Consider the following 18,038-nt stretch of genomic DNA (forward strand, 5'->3'; position numbering starts at 1 on the left):
GAGGAAGCTGCAGATTCTCCGCAACGAGGAACCACTAATCCCAGAATCGAATGTTAGCTTACCTTACAAACTATATATACAGATATAATTCGCAAGGGTTGTGAAATGTTGAATACCGTGAAATCAATTTCATATATTAACAACAGACGTTAAAACCATTATTCACGTATTATTGAACAATAATGGATTCATCACTTACATCAAAATGATCTTCACAAAAAAAAGGTTGAATGAAAACAAACGCCTTCCTACCTAGCATTTGCTTGTTTATACTTCCAAGTGACGTTCATTGCGTGAAACTACATTTTGGTTTTTTCTTAGGAAATTTGATATTATGTGAAAAATCAGTCAAATAACCTATTGGGTTCAAATTATGAAAATTAATATTTGGAAAAATGATGGTACAAAAAAATCTATTTCTGAAATTATTCCTTTATTGTATCACCTTTCATTAGGTAAAAGGAAATTCAGAAATCGGCTAATAAGCAACAAATTCATCCAGAATATTTTTATTCATTTTTACTAATCATTAAAAATTACAATCAAATAAATGGGAAATTTTCAAATTTGATTTCAATAAAACCGCCTTTGGCTCAAAATGAATCAATTCAATCATACTTATGATGCCACACTTCCAACATATTTATTTCAGTTGCTAAAGAAATAATTGTTCTTCCTTTCAAATTCACAAACAGTTTTCATTTCAAAGACGCATAAAAATTATCAAGTTGACATCAAGTATAAGAAATTTCAAAAAATAGCAAATTCAAATTCATTTTTTTAGTAAACAAATCAAATATTCATTTGGACAATTTGGAATTCTCATTTTCAAACAACAATAATCAAAAGAACACAATACTTAATTAAAACTTCTCATTTGTCTAATCATGAAAAAATACCATTATTTTTAATTCAGTTCAAATATAAAGACCATTGAATCTCATTTCGAATGGAGCTTGAATATTTTATAATAAATAAATCACTTACTTGGTTCATGAAACTCACAATTGTTGATATTATAAAAAATATCAAAATAGTCCAAGTATCGGAATTTAAAATAACCCAATAGACCAAAATGACCCAATATCGGTCTTAAAAATTCACGATAGCAGTTCTCTATCAATTAAAAAGGGCTACTTATCTGAATTATTACAAGATCAACAACAGGCATAACAAAATATTGCCATCTAATGTCTCTCAAAACTATTTTCGAAAACTATACTGGTATAATATTCTCTCATTCCCAAAAATTTGTAGTATAAGTACATTGACCTATTGATGATTTGAAAACCTTGACAAATCATCATTGCACTAGATATTTCAAGCATATTTAGCAAATTCATGAAGCAGTTCTTGATACTTCTGAGACACTGAATACACCCAGAAGATAGAATACCATGGACATATCTATGTAAGTAATATCCAGAGTGTGAACAATACCTGCCTACCGTTCTTTGGCAAAATATTTCCCAACCAATCCCTTGACTTTTGACAATTTTCACTTTCCTTCAATTAGTGATTGAAATAGTGTCTCATATCTTATTTCATAATTGCCTCAACGTGGTGGTACCATATCTGCATGGAAAATTTTTTTTATATTCATCTTACACTTTTGGCCAACAACTTACTATTTGCATTTGTGAGAAGTCGATATAAATGCGAATTCGGAAGACCAAATGTCTCATTCTGATTGAAAACTTCATTCTCACCAATATTTTCCAAATGTTCAAAATGAATATCCGGTTCTGGATCATCTACAAATTCCTCAGAAATGTTGGTATCGAAGACTTTATCTGTTACCTAGAAAAAAGGAAACTTGATTTAATTCAGAATCAGTACCTATTAGAAAAAACACTCTCTATTCTGCTTGAGTTTTCTATGGTGCTTATGATCTTATGATTGGCCAGCATGTTCTGTGGGTCCTTCTTGAAGGTTATGTTATGATGAGAGACAATTTTCTATTATGATATCGATTTTAATTTCCAAGTTGCTTTGGTATTATGTATTACTTTTTTATTTCTGCTGAACTCTCGCCTAATTTGGAAAGTGAAAATAGAGCAGTTATTCCAAGAAATGAAATATTTTTTATCAAATACAATTCTTCAATATATGGCAAATTTATTCAGAGTAACATTTCAGAATGTTAATAAACGTATACTTTTCAGTTTACATTATTGCTATATTGAAATTTAAATTTCACAACTGTCACTTGTCAGTTGCTCAACATGGTACCAAAAATTAGCATAAAATAAATTCGCTACCAAAGATGGCGACCGCTCTGTAGCGGAAACTGATAGAATGTGTTCAGCAGAAAATTCATAAAATATTGAAAACTGTTCCACAACTGTTGAGTCTGCGTCCATTGTATTTCATATAAACACCGGAAATCTCAAACCCGTTGGTTTTGTGGTCATGGAAATATTGATTATTTTTTTCGATATTCTTCTTGAATTGTCTACAGTTCTAGTTGAGCTATCAACACAAAATTTTCCACTATACTTAGAATAAGTATTCGAAATGTACTGGCAACATTTCATAAGGATTGGATCTGTAATCACGGAAATATTAGTATTTAGTTTTTTTTCCATTAAATTCCATCAATTGATGTTTTTGCTGATTTAAGTGATTAGTTTTTCATGTTTCTGAAAGAGCAAAAATACAATAGAGCAGCTGACATAATTTGGCAGCTCTAAAATAAGTTTTTATCTAATTCTGTGGTTAATCTGTGCATTCTGCCACATCCTGAAGTACAAAATCATGCGAGAATATCACAGATTCGCATAGATTTCATGGTTATATTTCATTATTATAAGTTGGTACTCAGAAATCACCTGTCACAGATTTACCCATTATCTGTCAAATTTGTGATACAGAGAACTGTTCTACCAACCCACATTTTTCAATGCAAAAATCACTAACCATAATCAATAGCTTCGTTACAGTAAAAAGATATTTCCTTACCACATAATCATTCTGCTTATAAATTGGAAATTCTTGTTCGTCATTTTCTCTGATCTCCTCCGAAGTATTGACATCTTTATTTGACTTATCGTCATTGTCCTCTTGCGACTGTTTTAAATTGCCCAAATGTTCTTTCCTCTGATGATGTAACAGTTTTGCCTTACTTGCATACTGCTTATGGCACCATTTACAACTTTGTGGAGATGTAGTTACGCTTCCTACTGTTTGAGAAAAAGACATGTTAGGTAGACCAGCAACTTCTTGATACACTCCTTGCTTTCTATTGCTTATCGGTAAAGCTGCTCCAGGGTGATTTTTTAGAATGTGTAACTTCCGCTTGGAACTGCTTTTGTAGACTTTATCACAATATTGACAATAATAATCTTTGGTAGCCCTCAGTATTGGCAAATTAAGTTCAGGAACTGAATCCAGACTGATGTCAGGATGGCGTTTCGCCAAATGATTGACAAGCATACCTTAAAAAAAAACCGATTTCAAAAATTAGGTTTCAATTTAATTCATTTATGGTTACACCTAAAATGAAGTACTTGATTTATCGATTGAAATTAAGAATTAAGGAGACTATGGAGGAAGTACAACGTTTTGCAGTTATTCTGACAATTCTAGGATTTTCTGCTGGGTCCATTAGTATGTAAAAAAAATTTAAATGGAAGGTAATAGAAAGATAATAAACTCACCTCTTCTCTTGAAACCAATTAAACATGGATGACATTTGTAAATGAATCTATGAAAATCAGTAGGTTCAACTTTAGGGATAAACTTCTTCGATTCATTTTTATCATTCGTTATTGCTTTGGGCTTATTGTTCTCCCTTTCTTCTGAATGTACTCTTTTACAGTGTTCGGTCAGTTTGTCCTTCCTTTTGAATTGTTTGCCGCAGTTCGAACATAAGAACTCCCTGTGGTCTGAGTACTTCAATAAATGTATCTTCAACTTATCCATAGTTGGAAATTCTTTGGAGCAATGTTGACAAATATGCTTCTGTTCACTATGAAAAGCTCGTATATGCTTGCGAATAATACTGTACGCTTTGAATTTTTTATTACACTGGGGGCATGTATACGTATTGTTTACACAATGTTTTTGGACATGTGCTTTCAATTTTGGCACATTATCGAAACGATCCTTGCATATTGGACATTCATAAATATTTTCTCCGGATATGTGAGTTTTCAAATGGCAAATTAATGCCGAATTAGTCATGAATCTTTTTTTGCACTGATGACATTGCAGAGGCTTTGATTCCTCAGGACCATGAATTAGCATATGTCTCTGCAAGAAATCAAAGAAAAGCGTTATCAAAGAGATTCATGTCATACAGTCCATTCAGGAATTATGGACATCCCGGCTGGCTCATTCAGTAACATTTTGAATTGCAGATTTCGGGTTGGCATTGGAAATGTCATTGACAGGAGGTTAGATTTCAGTTTGTGTTATTGGTTTTGATCGAAGAAATTTTGAAGCTTAAAAGTTGTATCAATTTCAAACACACATTGATTAGTTTATTTGAGTATTTCTCACAGTACTGTTTGAAAAGAGAAGAAGGCAAGTCATTACAACCTGGATTATTAGTGGAAGAAAACCTGTGTAATACGATTTCACCTTCAAAGAATCATTGAATGATTTGATTGTTACCAAAAGCAACCAATATATCAGTCTGGATAAAATTTGACCAAAAAGCATCTGGATTTTAATCAATCAACGTCAATATTACATAAACTTAATTGATAACAAATTCAAAACAGTTAATAAAAGGAAAATTCTTATTGATGAACAGAAAAGTTTTTCAAGTATATTCAAGGGTATAAGTGGAAGGATTACTATTTTGAATGCTGGATATTTGGATTTTTACCTGAATGTTTTGTTTTGACAGTAGTGATCATGAGGATTATATAAATCTATGAAGGGAGAATTATTTTATAATTCGGTTGCTAAACAAAGTTTTGGCATTGCATCTATAGTTTATTTATATTCTATATTGAAATTAAGTATTGTTATATCTGTGTTTTGTTCTTCAATGAGTAATCCAAAAATCTAATAAATTCCAATTGCTTTATAGAATTTTTACTGAGTATTTCAACTGAGAGTAACTTCAAGAATTTCTTCACCTCTTACCCACTTGAAGATAATAATAGAATGCGATAAAATTTTAAGATTCAAAATTTAAAAATAATTTCATGCAAAAATGCTTATAGTGAGTGAGTTAAAGCTGTTATGGACAAAATACTTTATGTAATTTAATAGTAACTAGCATTTCAATAAAAACATAAAACTTGAGTACAAATAGTACCTATATTTTTCATACAAGTTTAATCAATCATTCATGTCATGAACAGTTTCAATAAATAGTGACTTTAGAAAGTAATTTACACATCGGCTGATAAATTGGTTCCAATTTTGAAAGTTACAGTACAACTGTGATGTCAACATTTTTCATATACTAAATGGATTTTTTGAATTTTATTTCTGTCTTATTATGATATGGCTCTTCCATTCACTAAGCTACACTATTTAAATTTCTCAACCAGTTTTTTCTGTTTTCTTCACCAGTTTAGACACCACAGTTAAAATGATCCATAAGAGTTATTTGATAAGAATTTAAGTATCCATCAGTAATGCAACAATTTTTGAAGAGCCTTTGGTGGAAAGGAATATGCATATTTTAATAATCTTCAATAGGATCTTTCATGGGCGACTGTTAAATGAATAGATATCTCTTCATTGGATTTCCTTGAAATGAGATAGCATTTCACTATATTTTTACGTTATATAATCTGAATTTCAATTTATGAAATCATGACTGTATGCCTCCCTTCGTAATAATCGTAATTTCGAAAATTCAGGATCTTTCGGATACAAAAATGATGAAAATAATTTAAACTGGTTATTTCTATGATGAACCATAGCAATTTTTAGTGATATTTTTGTAACTGGAAATAATGCCGCGACTAGACGTTCACGGCCTGCTTCGATGTCAATAATTCCTGAATGGACTGTATATGAGAATTAAACTTTCTTTCAATGAATGTGATTTTTTTCAACTGGAAACAATAATATTATCGAAAATACTCACCTGAAGACGTTCCCTCAATGGATATGATGTATAACAAATTGGACATTGGAAGCGTTCGGGAATTATTTTATATTTCGGCAAAGAGTGAGATGATACATGCATAACCAATTGCTTCTTAGTAACAAATTTTCTGTTACATGCTGGACAAACATGACAAGTTTCATTGTCAAATTCGTCGTTGTTCAAATCCACACTGTGTTGAAGGTTATGCACTTTGAAAAGATTCTCAGATTGAAAGACAAGGTAACATTTCTCGCACTTGTAGTTTCTGAAAGGAAATACCATACCCTATGTCACTTAGATATAAAAACAATCAATTGTTGTCATATATGAAAGCAATTGTTTTCATTATTGTTTAACCAATTCATTTTGTGGTGATAATTTTAATGTTAATGTTTATTATTCATTTAAGTACAGTACAACTTCGATAGTTCGGACAGTCGCTAGCCCGGACACTCCAGTATTCCGGACACTGCTGGGATTCGGGCATTTTGAAATTTTTACCTCTGAAATCCGGGCGCGAAAATATTCATTATGCAAAACAATAGCATTTTCCTGTCTATACATGTAAAAAACGGTTTCATACCGGTTGGAAACAGCGCGGCGGCAGCATCTTTCATTCTGCACTTTGTTTTTGAGCGTGCCGGACGCAATGGCTCCAGTCAAATGATCACATAAAACACTTACACTCACAGAAAAGTCTAGCTCTCAGGTGGACTGAGAAGAATAATCTTACCCTTGAAGATTTTTAGCTTTTGAAAAGGCTTAAAGACAAGGCAATTGATATAGATGCATCCAAAAAGGTCCAAATTAAAATTGATATGTATTTTTGAAAAAAGTAGAAGATATTTCATTTTGCATACATACATAATATTTATATGTATACAATATTTTAAATACCTTCATGTACATATTTACATAACGTGTTACATGAACTTAGGAGTTTTGTTCAGTTTTGTTTTATTTTATGAGAAAATAATATTTTTTTTGTGACTTGATTAATAAACCTTATTTTGATAATTTATAAGTTGCTTTATTTCTTAAATTAAAATCACTCCAGTAATCCGGACGCCTCAATAACCCGGGCAGGTACCGGAACGATATCTGCCCGGACTACTGAAGTTATACTGTAATTGTATATTGTTCTTAAAAGTCTAATCTGCAAAAAATGTTCATACTCTCAAATAGCTCTTTGAAATATGCTAGTTTTTCACTTGAAGAGAATTTAAATATAAAACTGTCATGTTTAGTTACTCACCTTATCAATAAAAAGTTTTCTTCAACATTATCATTGCATTCATTATGTTTCTTCAATAAATGTTGTTTAAGCACACTATATTTAGGAGGGTTGAACACTTCCTCACAAATTTTACATTGCCATGCTTCTGTGATAGCAACTTTCAGCAGCTTTTTCTTGCTTTTCCAATTTTTTTTTCTGAATTTTACCGATTCTCCTCTTTCTTCATGAACTGACAAATGTTTTTGAAGATCTTCAGAAGTTGCAAAATATTCGGTACACTCGAAACAAAGCCACTGCTCCTCCACTATTTTTTTTTCCAAAGCAGGTAAGTTATGCTGATTAGCGTATATGAAGCTGTAACCAACCTTTAAAAAGAATAAATTGAATTGAATGAGACTTGAGGAGGGCTTTAGAGTTTGTATAAATCATAATAACATGAATAATAATGAATCACAATAACTTTTTTGATGAAATAAAAATAACTGTCGTTCATTAAAATAAAAACTTCATACTATATTTCTTACTCAAGAAAAAAGAAGGAAATCGTTAATTCCACAGAAAATAATAGCAGTTACCTTAAGTTCCTGTTTCGGCAATATGTTTCTAATTACAGTGAAATAAAGACTATTTTCTTGTTGGCTGACAACTAAATTTTGTTCTTCATATGATTCAGCCCTCCTTATGAAACACATCCAATTTGAATTTTCTGTGAAAAAAGGAACACATCAAACATCGAAAAATTAACTTATAAATTGATTTCCTCAAACACATACCTTCATCAGATATATCTAAACCTAAGGTTCTATCTTCATCATCTTTCAATAAAAGTTCCAACTTCTTATCACCAGACACAATATCTTCCCTGTTTTTCAATATGCCCTGAACTGGTCCAAACTGAGTCCTTTTTCTTATACATTTCTTAGCAAACACAGCCCATTCTGAAAATTATTCATTCAATCAATTAGAAGAACCAACTTATATTCATAAGTATACCTTCTCCCACTTTCATAATCTTCAAGTAAGTTTCAGGAAGCGTTGCTCTAGCTCGTGATGGAATTGGTTTATCGACAATATTAAAAACTCTTGACACTGCAAATTAATTGAATATTATTTTCTTCATTCTGTGAATATAAAATTGACCTATGATAGGTTTCATAAAAATTTGATTGACCGATCAACTCGATTGTGATTTTAAATTTATGGAAGTGTCAAAAATGAACTGAAATTGAGCACAGAAATGATTACATCACGCAAATCACCATGATAAAAGTTTTATGAAGCCCACCATTGAAATTCTGAAAGTAAATATCAACTCACTTAACTTATCCTCACATTCTAATTCATCTGGTACCGTCTTTTTTCTCAATTTATGAAATTCTTCTATGTTATTGTCAAATTTTTCTTTCTCAGCAGAAAAATCGGAGATGAAATTTGAGACGATATTATTATCTTCACCTGTACTAACATCTCCATTGATTAAATCTTGCGGCAAATTATTTTTTAAAGTGCTTTCATCTATCATCAATAATTCAGAATCTAACAAAGGGCCTGGGGATAATGCTTCCAAAAGTTGCTCCTGTTTCACTAATAACTCCTGACTGCAAACACTGTAAGAAATACCTATAACAAAATAGGTATATTTATTATTTTATATTATGATTTGACTTTTCTAATCAACTAACCTGTAGCTTGATCTGTTATAAGTATTTCGACTCCTGATTCTTTACTAGTTTCAGATGAATTTTGACCATTATGTAAACTTGTAGAATTTTCTACCTGTAAATACTGTTCACCGACATTGTCTATACCAGTATCATACAAAACTGTTGGTATAGTTTCAAGAGAAGAATTAGTATCTGGTGCGTTAACAAATGCACTACTTTCTTCAATGGCATCTGAAGAAACCAGGTGATGAATAACAACAGGATTATAATTATTAGGATCATTATAAACTGGACTGTACTCAGCAATCGAATTCATATTTGGATCAAAAGAACCGACATGTTCCTGCAAATTCATAAAGTTTTCACATGATGATATATTTGGATTTGAATCTCCCTTCAATTCATCTTTCACATATTCCACCTGAAAAAATATTTTCAAATTTGGTACTCACTAATGCAAAATCTACTTACCGCAATGTAAAGCAAGGTAGAATTGTTTGAGTTAGGAGAAACAATTTCATTGTGTGGCCAATCTGGCTCAACTCTATCATAGTTATGTGACAAAGTTTGTGGCTGTAAACCACATTTTTCTACGCTTTCCATTTTCAATTGGAAAATTATTATCTACGATGATGATATTATCGTACTAACAATTCATAAAAGTGAGTAGTTTCTACAATATCATTTTGACAAAACTGAAGTCATTATTACAAGTACCCATAAAAATCATGACAAGTATAGTATGATATTATTCATTATATATTTTTTCTGATAAAGATTTAATATTTTATTGTTAATTTCTGAAGCATTTGAGTTATGTGATTGACAAATGAACTTGTCAAAGATAACCACAGATGTTAGATGTCATGGACGAGTATGTTCGGAAGAAGAGCTTCAAACAGAATAATTTAATCAATCAATAATTTTCAATTTATTTATTTGTCATCCGCATACCAGTTATCCAGTTGACTACCAAAAAATTGGAAAGGATTTTACTATTTTGTGACATAACCCTGATAAGAAGAGCATAGGTCATAGAAAGAACAATAAAAAACCGCAGAGTATTCTGCGGTCGTAATCGTTAACTAAACGTTGAATTGACATTTGATATGACGTATCAAAAATAGAAATTATTTATTTACAACCTTTTTGTGAAAAGAATTATAGGTAATAAAATTAAACGCCCTGTGCTTAATTGTTTATTTTACTTAAAATGGGTTCAAGCAGTAAAAAACACAAAGATCGTGAGTCCAGAAAGAAAAGACCAGCTTCAGAATTAGATGAAGTTGATTCACCCCGTGAAAAAAGACATAAACATCATCACAAACATAAGCATCGTAGGGATAAAGAAAGGAAAAAAGAAAAAACGAAATCGAATTATTCTAGTGATGGTAAGGATAACGTTACATGTTGTTATAGAATATATAAAACTTCATGTTCATTTTTCAGATTCGGACGTTGTTGAAGTTCAAGTCGATCAAAATATGGCTAAATCACCACCTGAAAGAGCTGCTTCGAATAATATAGAAGAGAATAATAGTGGTTCGGTCGATAGTCTATCGATTGAAGCAACTAATGAACTAAGGGCTAAATTAGGTTTGAAGCCACTGCAGCAAACATCTGAACCAAGCAAATCTAATCAAAATAATAAGTATAAAGATGATTGGGGAGAATTTAATCATGTACCAGCAGAAAATTGGAAGGATAAAGCACAAACTGAAAAAATGCGTGATAAATTGTCTGTTCAAAAAGAAAAACGACGATTACAAAGTCGATATGCTAATATAAAATCACTAGGGCAAAGTGATAGTGAAGATGACACTAGTTCTTGGATAGATAAGAGTCGAAAGTTGGACCAAGCAAAGAAAGAAGCTGAACAGAGGGTAAGTATTGAATATTGATTTTAAATGTTTAATATTAAATAATGTCTGTGTTGGAATATTCTTGACCTGATCCAAGGAGACTAGTACAGTGCTGGTAAAGTAACATGTGTTCCAAGGCCATTTGCTGAAGGTATGTGAAAACTTGATTTTAAAACTGCTTTCCAAGAGTTTTCTCGAGGTTAATAACATTGAACTAGGTAAATATTTCTATAACAATTCCCTTTTTGATACTTTCAAAATCCTACACCCATTGGGTTGAAAAGGATTTGTTAATTTATGCAGGGTGATTCACCAGGATGGCCTATTAAACGTTTATGGAAAACTAATCATAGTTTTGAGCTGAAAATTCACATATACAACTTCAGGTTATGCCAGAAACAGACTACTACTTCCTTATTTCAAATGGAATATATTATTGCATCATTAGATAGCTTTTTTTGATGACAATTTCGGCAATATGCCATACCTTGGATAAAAACTCAACGGTTCTTGATAATGGGATTCTTATGAATCCCAATTTTTTTCAATATTTCGACAGAAAAAGTATTTTTTGAAAATTTTTTTGTTTTTGATTCTGCAAACATGTAGTATTATAAGACTATTTGCGGTTTGGACCAAAAATGTACAGGCTGTTCATAAGATGATCATGAACTTGGACAACTCAAATTCATGAAAACTCAAGATTTTCAAATTAGAACGTATATTTTTTAATATTTCAGTCGATTCTACATACAAAAATAGTGGGTGTTACTTAAGCAAACTGTATACCTACAATGAATACTTTAAGAGTTATCAAAGAAGAACTTTAAATGACAAAAAACCGCAATTCCTCAGTGTGGAGTAGTCTTTGACTTCCGGAAAAGACTAAAGAAGAAAGAAACTAAAATTCTATGTTTGGATAACTAAATTTGACACTTCATGAATTTTTTTTGGGGTTGTTGATAATTGCATAAACCAATACAATTCTCATTACAATTTGTCAAAATGTCAAATTTAGTTATGGAAACATTGAATTTTAGTTTCTTTCTGTGTTTTCCGGAAGTCAAGGACTACTCCACACTGAGGAATTGCGGTTTTTCCTCATTTAAAGTTCTTCCTCAATAACTCTTGAAGTATTCAATTTAGGTATATGCTTTGCCTAGGTAACCCCCACTATTTTTGTACCTAGAATCGACTAGAATAATAAAAAATATAGGTTCTATTTCCAAAATTTTTAGTTTTGATGAATTTGAGTTGTCCAAGTTCATGATCTTCTTATAAACACCCTATACATTTTTGGTTCGAACCGCAAACAGTCTTATAATACAACGCATTTGCAGAATCAAAAAAGGAAAATAAAATTTCGAAAAAAGCTTAACTTCCCCATTAACTCATGAACTGTTGAGTTTTTACCCAAGGTATGGCATATTGTAGAAATTGTCATCAAAAAAGCTATCTAATGATGCAATAATATACTGGGTGTATCATTTGAAATAAGGAAGTAGTACTCTGTTTCCGGTATAACTGATATAACCGGAAGTTGTAGAGATCTGAAAATATTTCAGGGAGAAAGATCATTGTCTCAAACCCCAATATGCAAATTTTCAGCTCAAAATTATGATTAGTTTTCCATAAACGTCTAATAGGCTATCCCGGTGAATCACTCTGTATATACATATTGGAAAAATTAGGGAAACAGACAAAATCTCAACAGAATTTGTAGTTCAGTTTCTTTTGAACCCTTCTACAGATTTTAGCAATTATTTTTTTGGCATTGTAACTTGGAAATATAACTGTTCAGATGCCGTCCTCTGTTACTTCATTTTTTGTTATACACATCAAAAGTAAGCTTTTATTCAGAACACTTTGCGGAGTTCATTGTTGACAGATGAAAATGTTTACGAACATTCAGATGTTCTTCTTGTTCTTGACATTCTCGTCCGTCAATGATTCACTCCACAGGGTGTTTCAATAAAAGCTATCTTTTCAATCTTTTTGTTGACCCCTGTATATGACTAAAAATTAATTAACTGAGGTCGGCATCTGAACATTTATGTTCCTGATGGATCAAGCTACAATTAAAAAAAATAGATGCTTAAATCGACCAAAGGGTTCAGAGGAAATGAACTACAAACTTGTTGAAATTATATCCACTCTCCTAATTTTGCCGGTGAGCATAGATACATATATAAACAATTGGACATTACTGCAAACTTTTTTCCACAGATACTTTATTCAAATAGTAAACATATCGAAATATAAGTATTAAAACACCTATATAATCCTAAATATTTAGTATACAACTAAGGTTTTTTGTTGAAGGCAAAAGCTCTGGAAGAATTAGATGCCCAATTTGGAATAGATGAAATTATTGAATCGGAGACAAGGAATAGGAGAAGAAACAAATACACAGCTCAAGATCTCAAAGGCCTAAAAGTAGATCATAATATTGATGATATTGAAGAAGAGAGAAATGTTATTCTAACCCTTAAAGATAAAGGTGTGTTGGAGGAGGAGGATGATGTTTTGGTAAATGTGAACATGCTAGATGATGAAAGACATAAAAAAGTAAGTATACTTATTTGGCAGATAATCATTTTTTTTTTATTGTGAACTTTTTTCATTATTTCTCATTTAAATTTATTACATTTAGAAACCAATAAAGTATTGTTGTAATTTATTTTCAGAATCTTGAGAACAGAAAGAACAAAGGCCTATTATACAATCGTTTTGAAGAAGAATTTGATCAGTTTGGAAATCCCATAGAAAAATCTGTTCTATCAAAATACGATGAGGAAATAGACGGTGAAAAGAAGGATACTTTTTTACTTGGCTCCAATATTTCATTTGAATCAAGAAAGCAACAGGCTTTGAGTGAAGCACAGAAAACGAATATGACAAAGAAAAAATTGGAATCTATTGCAGAAAAAGAATTGAAAGTTGCATCAGAATACTATGATGAGAATGAGATGGCGAAATTTAAGAAACCGAAGAAGAAGGTGAGGAAAATCAGGAAAAAAGGTGAACTATCCTCGTCTGATTCTACCGATGTAGATTCAAAACTATTGAAGATCGATGACGTGCCTGGTAAGTTGATAGCTGAAGGGTATAGAAATATTTTGAACCATAATTTGATCTCTTCTGAATGATGTTTTCTTTATGTGTGTTTGAAGAAAAAAATGAATATATTTTTGAACTATTTCACATTCAAATGTTGTTTATCGAAAGAAATATTCAAAATTCATCATAATTTATTTTAGAAACAAAAATCGAACCTGATTTTCACATAGATGAAAAAGATGATGAATTAGAACAAGCCATACATAGAGCTAGAAGGATAAAACAAAAAGAGAATGTAGTTGCAGAACTTCTCCAAAACACTATCATCAAAACTGAAGTTAAAGAGGAACCTATTGACAGTGGAAGCATCGTCTTGAATACTACCGCTGAGTTCTGTAGAACTTTAGGTAAAAAAAATTTCAATTTCTTCATTTCTTGCCACTTCGAAAATATATATTTAACAACACTAGAAATTTTATGTTTTCAGGTGATATTCCAACATACGGTAAAGCAGGTAATAGGGATGAAACTGAAGAGTTGGATATGGACTTTGAAACTAACACCAAAGTAGAAGACTCTGATGAAGATGTAGAAATAATCGAAACAACCGGTTGGAATAGCGTAGATCCGAATGAAGCAGTGAGAGTTACTGAAGATAAGCCTCAAGAGGTCCAAATACTGGACGAAGAGCCAGATGTCAGTAAAGGCATGGGAGCTGCTCTGAAAGTTGCTATGAGCAAAGGTTAGTTAAAGAATATCGAAAAGAACCTTACATATATCCTTAAGAATTCATGTCGGTGCTTTTCTATTTTTTTTCTATGCTAGGTAGGAGGTTGTGTTACCCAGCAAGGGGGTTGTGAAATGTTTCACATTAACACCTCATATCACAGCCAGCTTTGTTGAGCAATATGACATCTCATTATTCTGCAATCTTCATATTGGTTAGTTTAGATCTGACATTCCACAATGTTATGATCGGACTCTTCTCCACTATTGAGCAATTCATAACTTCTTGCGTTCATCATCTGGATGTGTAATGTTTATAATTCATATCACAGCCAGTTTGTTGAACACGAGAGTATATGAACAATTTTCGGATATAAGGAATCACATAGCTATTGTATACTGGGTGAGTTTTGAAATTGTATTTCGAATTTAACTATGTACAGGGTGGGCAAATTTCGATGTTTTAGCACTACAACTTTTGAACCAGAGGAGATAGACAAAATCTGATACCCACTTCTCGATCTCTTTTTCTGGGAAACTAACAAGGGTAGTATTCATTTTTGGCCACCTTCTTTTGTTTTCGAGTTATAAGCGAAAATTGGAAAAATGGCGATATCGAAAAACATTTATATCTCCGCTAATACTGAGGATAGAGCTCTGAAATTAAAACATTATAGAGGCACTTTTTTACGTAGAATCCAGTGGCGTGCTTGTATTTTCAAAAGGGTTTTTAATTACGAAGCTATGACCCAAAGTTATGTTTTTTCAAATGGGAACACTATATTTTTGTGCCTTTTTCTGAAAGCTTAATTTTTCCTGATTTCAAAAATATATAACATCGTATGATTCGTATCAAAATAAGTAACAGAAAATGGCGAAAAACCTTTTTTTACTCAAGAGTCTCAATATTTCTATGGTTTCAACTGTTGATGAGCCTTTCTATAACAAGAGCAGTGTCCTTCCGTCAATCTGATTATTTCTATGCTTTTCACTTATTTCTAAAAAATTCGAATCTATATTTCTTTTATACAAATAGTTTCGAAAAGATAAACGAACTTGGAAAAAGTTTCCTAGGTAGCTTGAACACAGTTTCAAATATTCATCTATTGAAATATCGAGAAGAGGTGTCGACTGTGCATTGTGCAATTGTTATCATTATTAGGTTAAACATTATTTCTTGTTTGTCCCTTCGTAATTAAAATGTTGAGTTCAATCATATATGCATTGTTTCATATGCTGTTTAAAATGGATTGGTACTTGTGCGTATTGATTCTGGAGACCTATTTAAATAATCTCCTGATACATGCATCTCAATACAACTCTTTCGATTTAAAAATTCGATCTTGTGGTTTCTCCGTTATTTCCAAATCAATTTTTAGATGAAAAATTTATAAAACATATCTAGATTCGAATTTTGTAGAAATAAGTGAAAAGCATAAAAATAATCAGATTGACGGAAAGACACTGCTCTTGTTATAGAAAGCTCAATTTTTCTGTGTTCATCAACAGTTGAAACCATAGAAATATTGAGACTCTTAGGTGAAAAAAGGTTTTTGGCCATTTTCTATTATTTCAATTGATCCGAATCATACGATGTTATATATTTTTGAAATCAGGAAAAATCAAGCTTTCAGAAAATGACACAAAAATCTAGTGTTCCCATTTAAAAAACATAACTTTGGGTCATAGCTTCGTAATTAAAAACCCTTTTGGAAATACGAGCACGCCACTGGATTCTACGTAAAAAAGTGCCTGTATGATGTTTTAATTTCAGAGCTCTATCATCAGTATTAGCGGAGATATAAATGTTTTTCGATATCGCCATTTTTCCAATTTTCGCATATAACTCGAAAACAAAAGAAGGTGGCCAAAAATGAATACTACCCTTGTTAGTTTCTCAGGAAAAGAGATCGAGAAGTGGGTATCAGATTTTGTCTATCTCCTCTGGTTCAAAAGTTGTAGTGCTAAAACATCGAAATTTGCCCACCCTGTACAGATTTCGCCCACAAAATAAAACTCTTTTTTCATTTTTACAGATTTGGCTCAGGTAAAAAGTTATAAGCATTTAATGGGCTGTTAGCCCATTAAATGCTTATAACTTATTACCACTTCTGTCCTTTCGATGTTTACGACACATTACTGTGAACATATTATTGATATTTTTTTTTTTTTGGATTAACGCTGCCAAATCTGGAAAATTAGGTTGAGTTGTGTTTTATTTTATAATAATAATAAGAACATTAAACATCAATAATTTACATGTATTTACTGGGTATTAGAGAAATCTATAATTAAATTCAATGTACAATTCGGCCTGAATATTATTTTATCTAGTGAGAAATACCTCCCTCAGAATGAAATCAATGGTACAGTAAAAAATAACCATAACAAGCAAAATTCTATACTATTAAATGGTGTGTATTGTTAGACTTATTATTTACCTTATTTTATCTTCATTTCAGGTTATCTGGAGAAGGAAATCAACAATCGTCCAAGTAATTCAAGGTTGGCCCATTTGCAGGCTCAACATTACTCAATTGAAGATAAAGTATACGGGGAAGATAATGAGAGGGGTGGAGGTAGAAGAGGGGATCGCTATGCTGGGCCAATCCAAGATTTCAAGGAAAAAGATGGATTTAAACCTAATGTTAAATTGGAGTATATTGATGATGATGGAAGAATTTTGAATTCTAAAGAAGCTTTTAGGTAGGAAAAATATTTTGAAAACTATTTTTTTTTATTCAGAGATTTAAGTGCAGTTATAATTTGAAAATATTTTCCAGATATTTGTCCCACAAGTTTCATGGAAAAGGACCTGGTAAAAATAAGGTAGAAAAGCGAATAAAAAAGAATGTTCAAGAACAGGTAAGATTATCTTGTCGTGTCAAATGACTCATTATTAAAATTGTGAATCAATTTTTCAGTTAATGAAGAAGATGAGCTCTACAGATACCCCATTAGGTACACTTCACATGCTACAAGCAAAGCAGAAGGAAAGTCAATCTGCCTTTGTGGTTCTTTCTGGAAATAAGCAGTCTCAAAGCACGATTATCTCTAAAGTTGCAAGGAATTGAGCTTCGAAAAAATATGTTATTATAGAAATAAAGTCTATGTTCATATTGGTTAATCTCCAATAGTTTGGCACACTCACCAAAATATTTCATCGAGACTATAATGTAATAATATTAATAATGATATATTTAATTGTGTAATTATAGAAATGAATTGTTTCTGTTGATTATTGTTTTATTTCAAAAATTTGGCAATTATACCAAAAAATAATGTTGCCTATATAATAAACCACAATATCTCTTAAATTAAAATACTAAATTAATGAATTGTTTTTTCTTTATAACACCATGATTTTATATACATGAATTAGTTACATACAATAAGTAAAGATAATGATATATTTGATTACCTGAATTTAA

General features: G+C 31.4%; 2 protein-coding genes across 3 annotated transcripts; one reads left to right on the forward strand and one right to left on the reverse strand.

Annotated features, from left to right (window-relative positions):
• Positions 1-493: 493 nt before the first annotated feature.
• LOC123680203 (PR domain zinc finger protein 10-like) lies at positions 494-9,792 on the reverse strand. Its single transcript, XM_045617989.1, has 12 exons — positions 9,431-9,792; positions 8,978-9,380; positions 8,613-8,915; positions 8,289-8,384; positions 8,069-8,233; positions 7,871-8,001; positions 7,314-7,660; positions 6,056-6,323; positions 3,660-4,254; positions 2,962-3,437; positions 1,629-1,800; positions 494-1,575 (listed from the first exon to the last, which is right to left on the reverse strand). The coding sequence occupies exons 1-12, from the start codon at positions 9,560-9,562 to the stop codon at positions 1,556-1,558; spliced, it is 3,108 nt and encodes a 1,035-aa protein (XP_045473945.1). The 5' UTR covers positions 9,563-9,792; the 3' UTR covers positions 494-1,555.
• A 228-nt stretch (positions 9,793-10,020) lies between these two features.
• LOC123680175 (U4/U6.U5 tri-snRNP-associated protein 1) lies at positions 10,021-17,845 on the forward strand. Of its 2 annotated transcripts, XM_045617950.1 has the most exons (10): positions 10,021-10,126; positions 10,187-10,350; positions 10,409-10,842; positions 13,144-13,389; positions 13,509-13,908; positions 14,082-14,288; positions 14,369-14,623; positions 17,070-17,313; positions 17,391-17,472; positions 17,532-17,845. In XM_045617950.1, the coding sequence occupies exons 3-10, from the start codon at positions 10,444-10,446 to the stop codon at positions 17,679-17,681; spliced, it is 1,983 nt and encodes a 660-aa protein (XP_045473906.1). In that variant the 5' UTR covers positions 10,021-10,126; positions 10,187-10,350; positions 10,409-10,443; the 3' UTR covers positions 17,682-17,845. The 2 variants fall into 2 exon arrangements, with proteins under 2 accessions (XP_045473906.1, XP_045473905.1); XM_045617949.1 differs by having other exon boundaries at positions 10,043-10,350.
• The last annotated feature ends 193 nt before the right edge of the window (positions 17,846-18,038 follow it).

This window comes from Harmonia axyridis, chromosome 5 (assembly GCF_914767665.1).
Source record: "Harmonia axyridis chromosome 5, icHarAxyr1.1, whole genome shotgun sequence".
In the NCBI taxonomy this organism is placed as follows: Eukaryota; Metazoa; Arthropoda; class Insecta; order Coleoptera; family Coccinellidae; genus Harmonia; species Harmonia axyridis.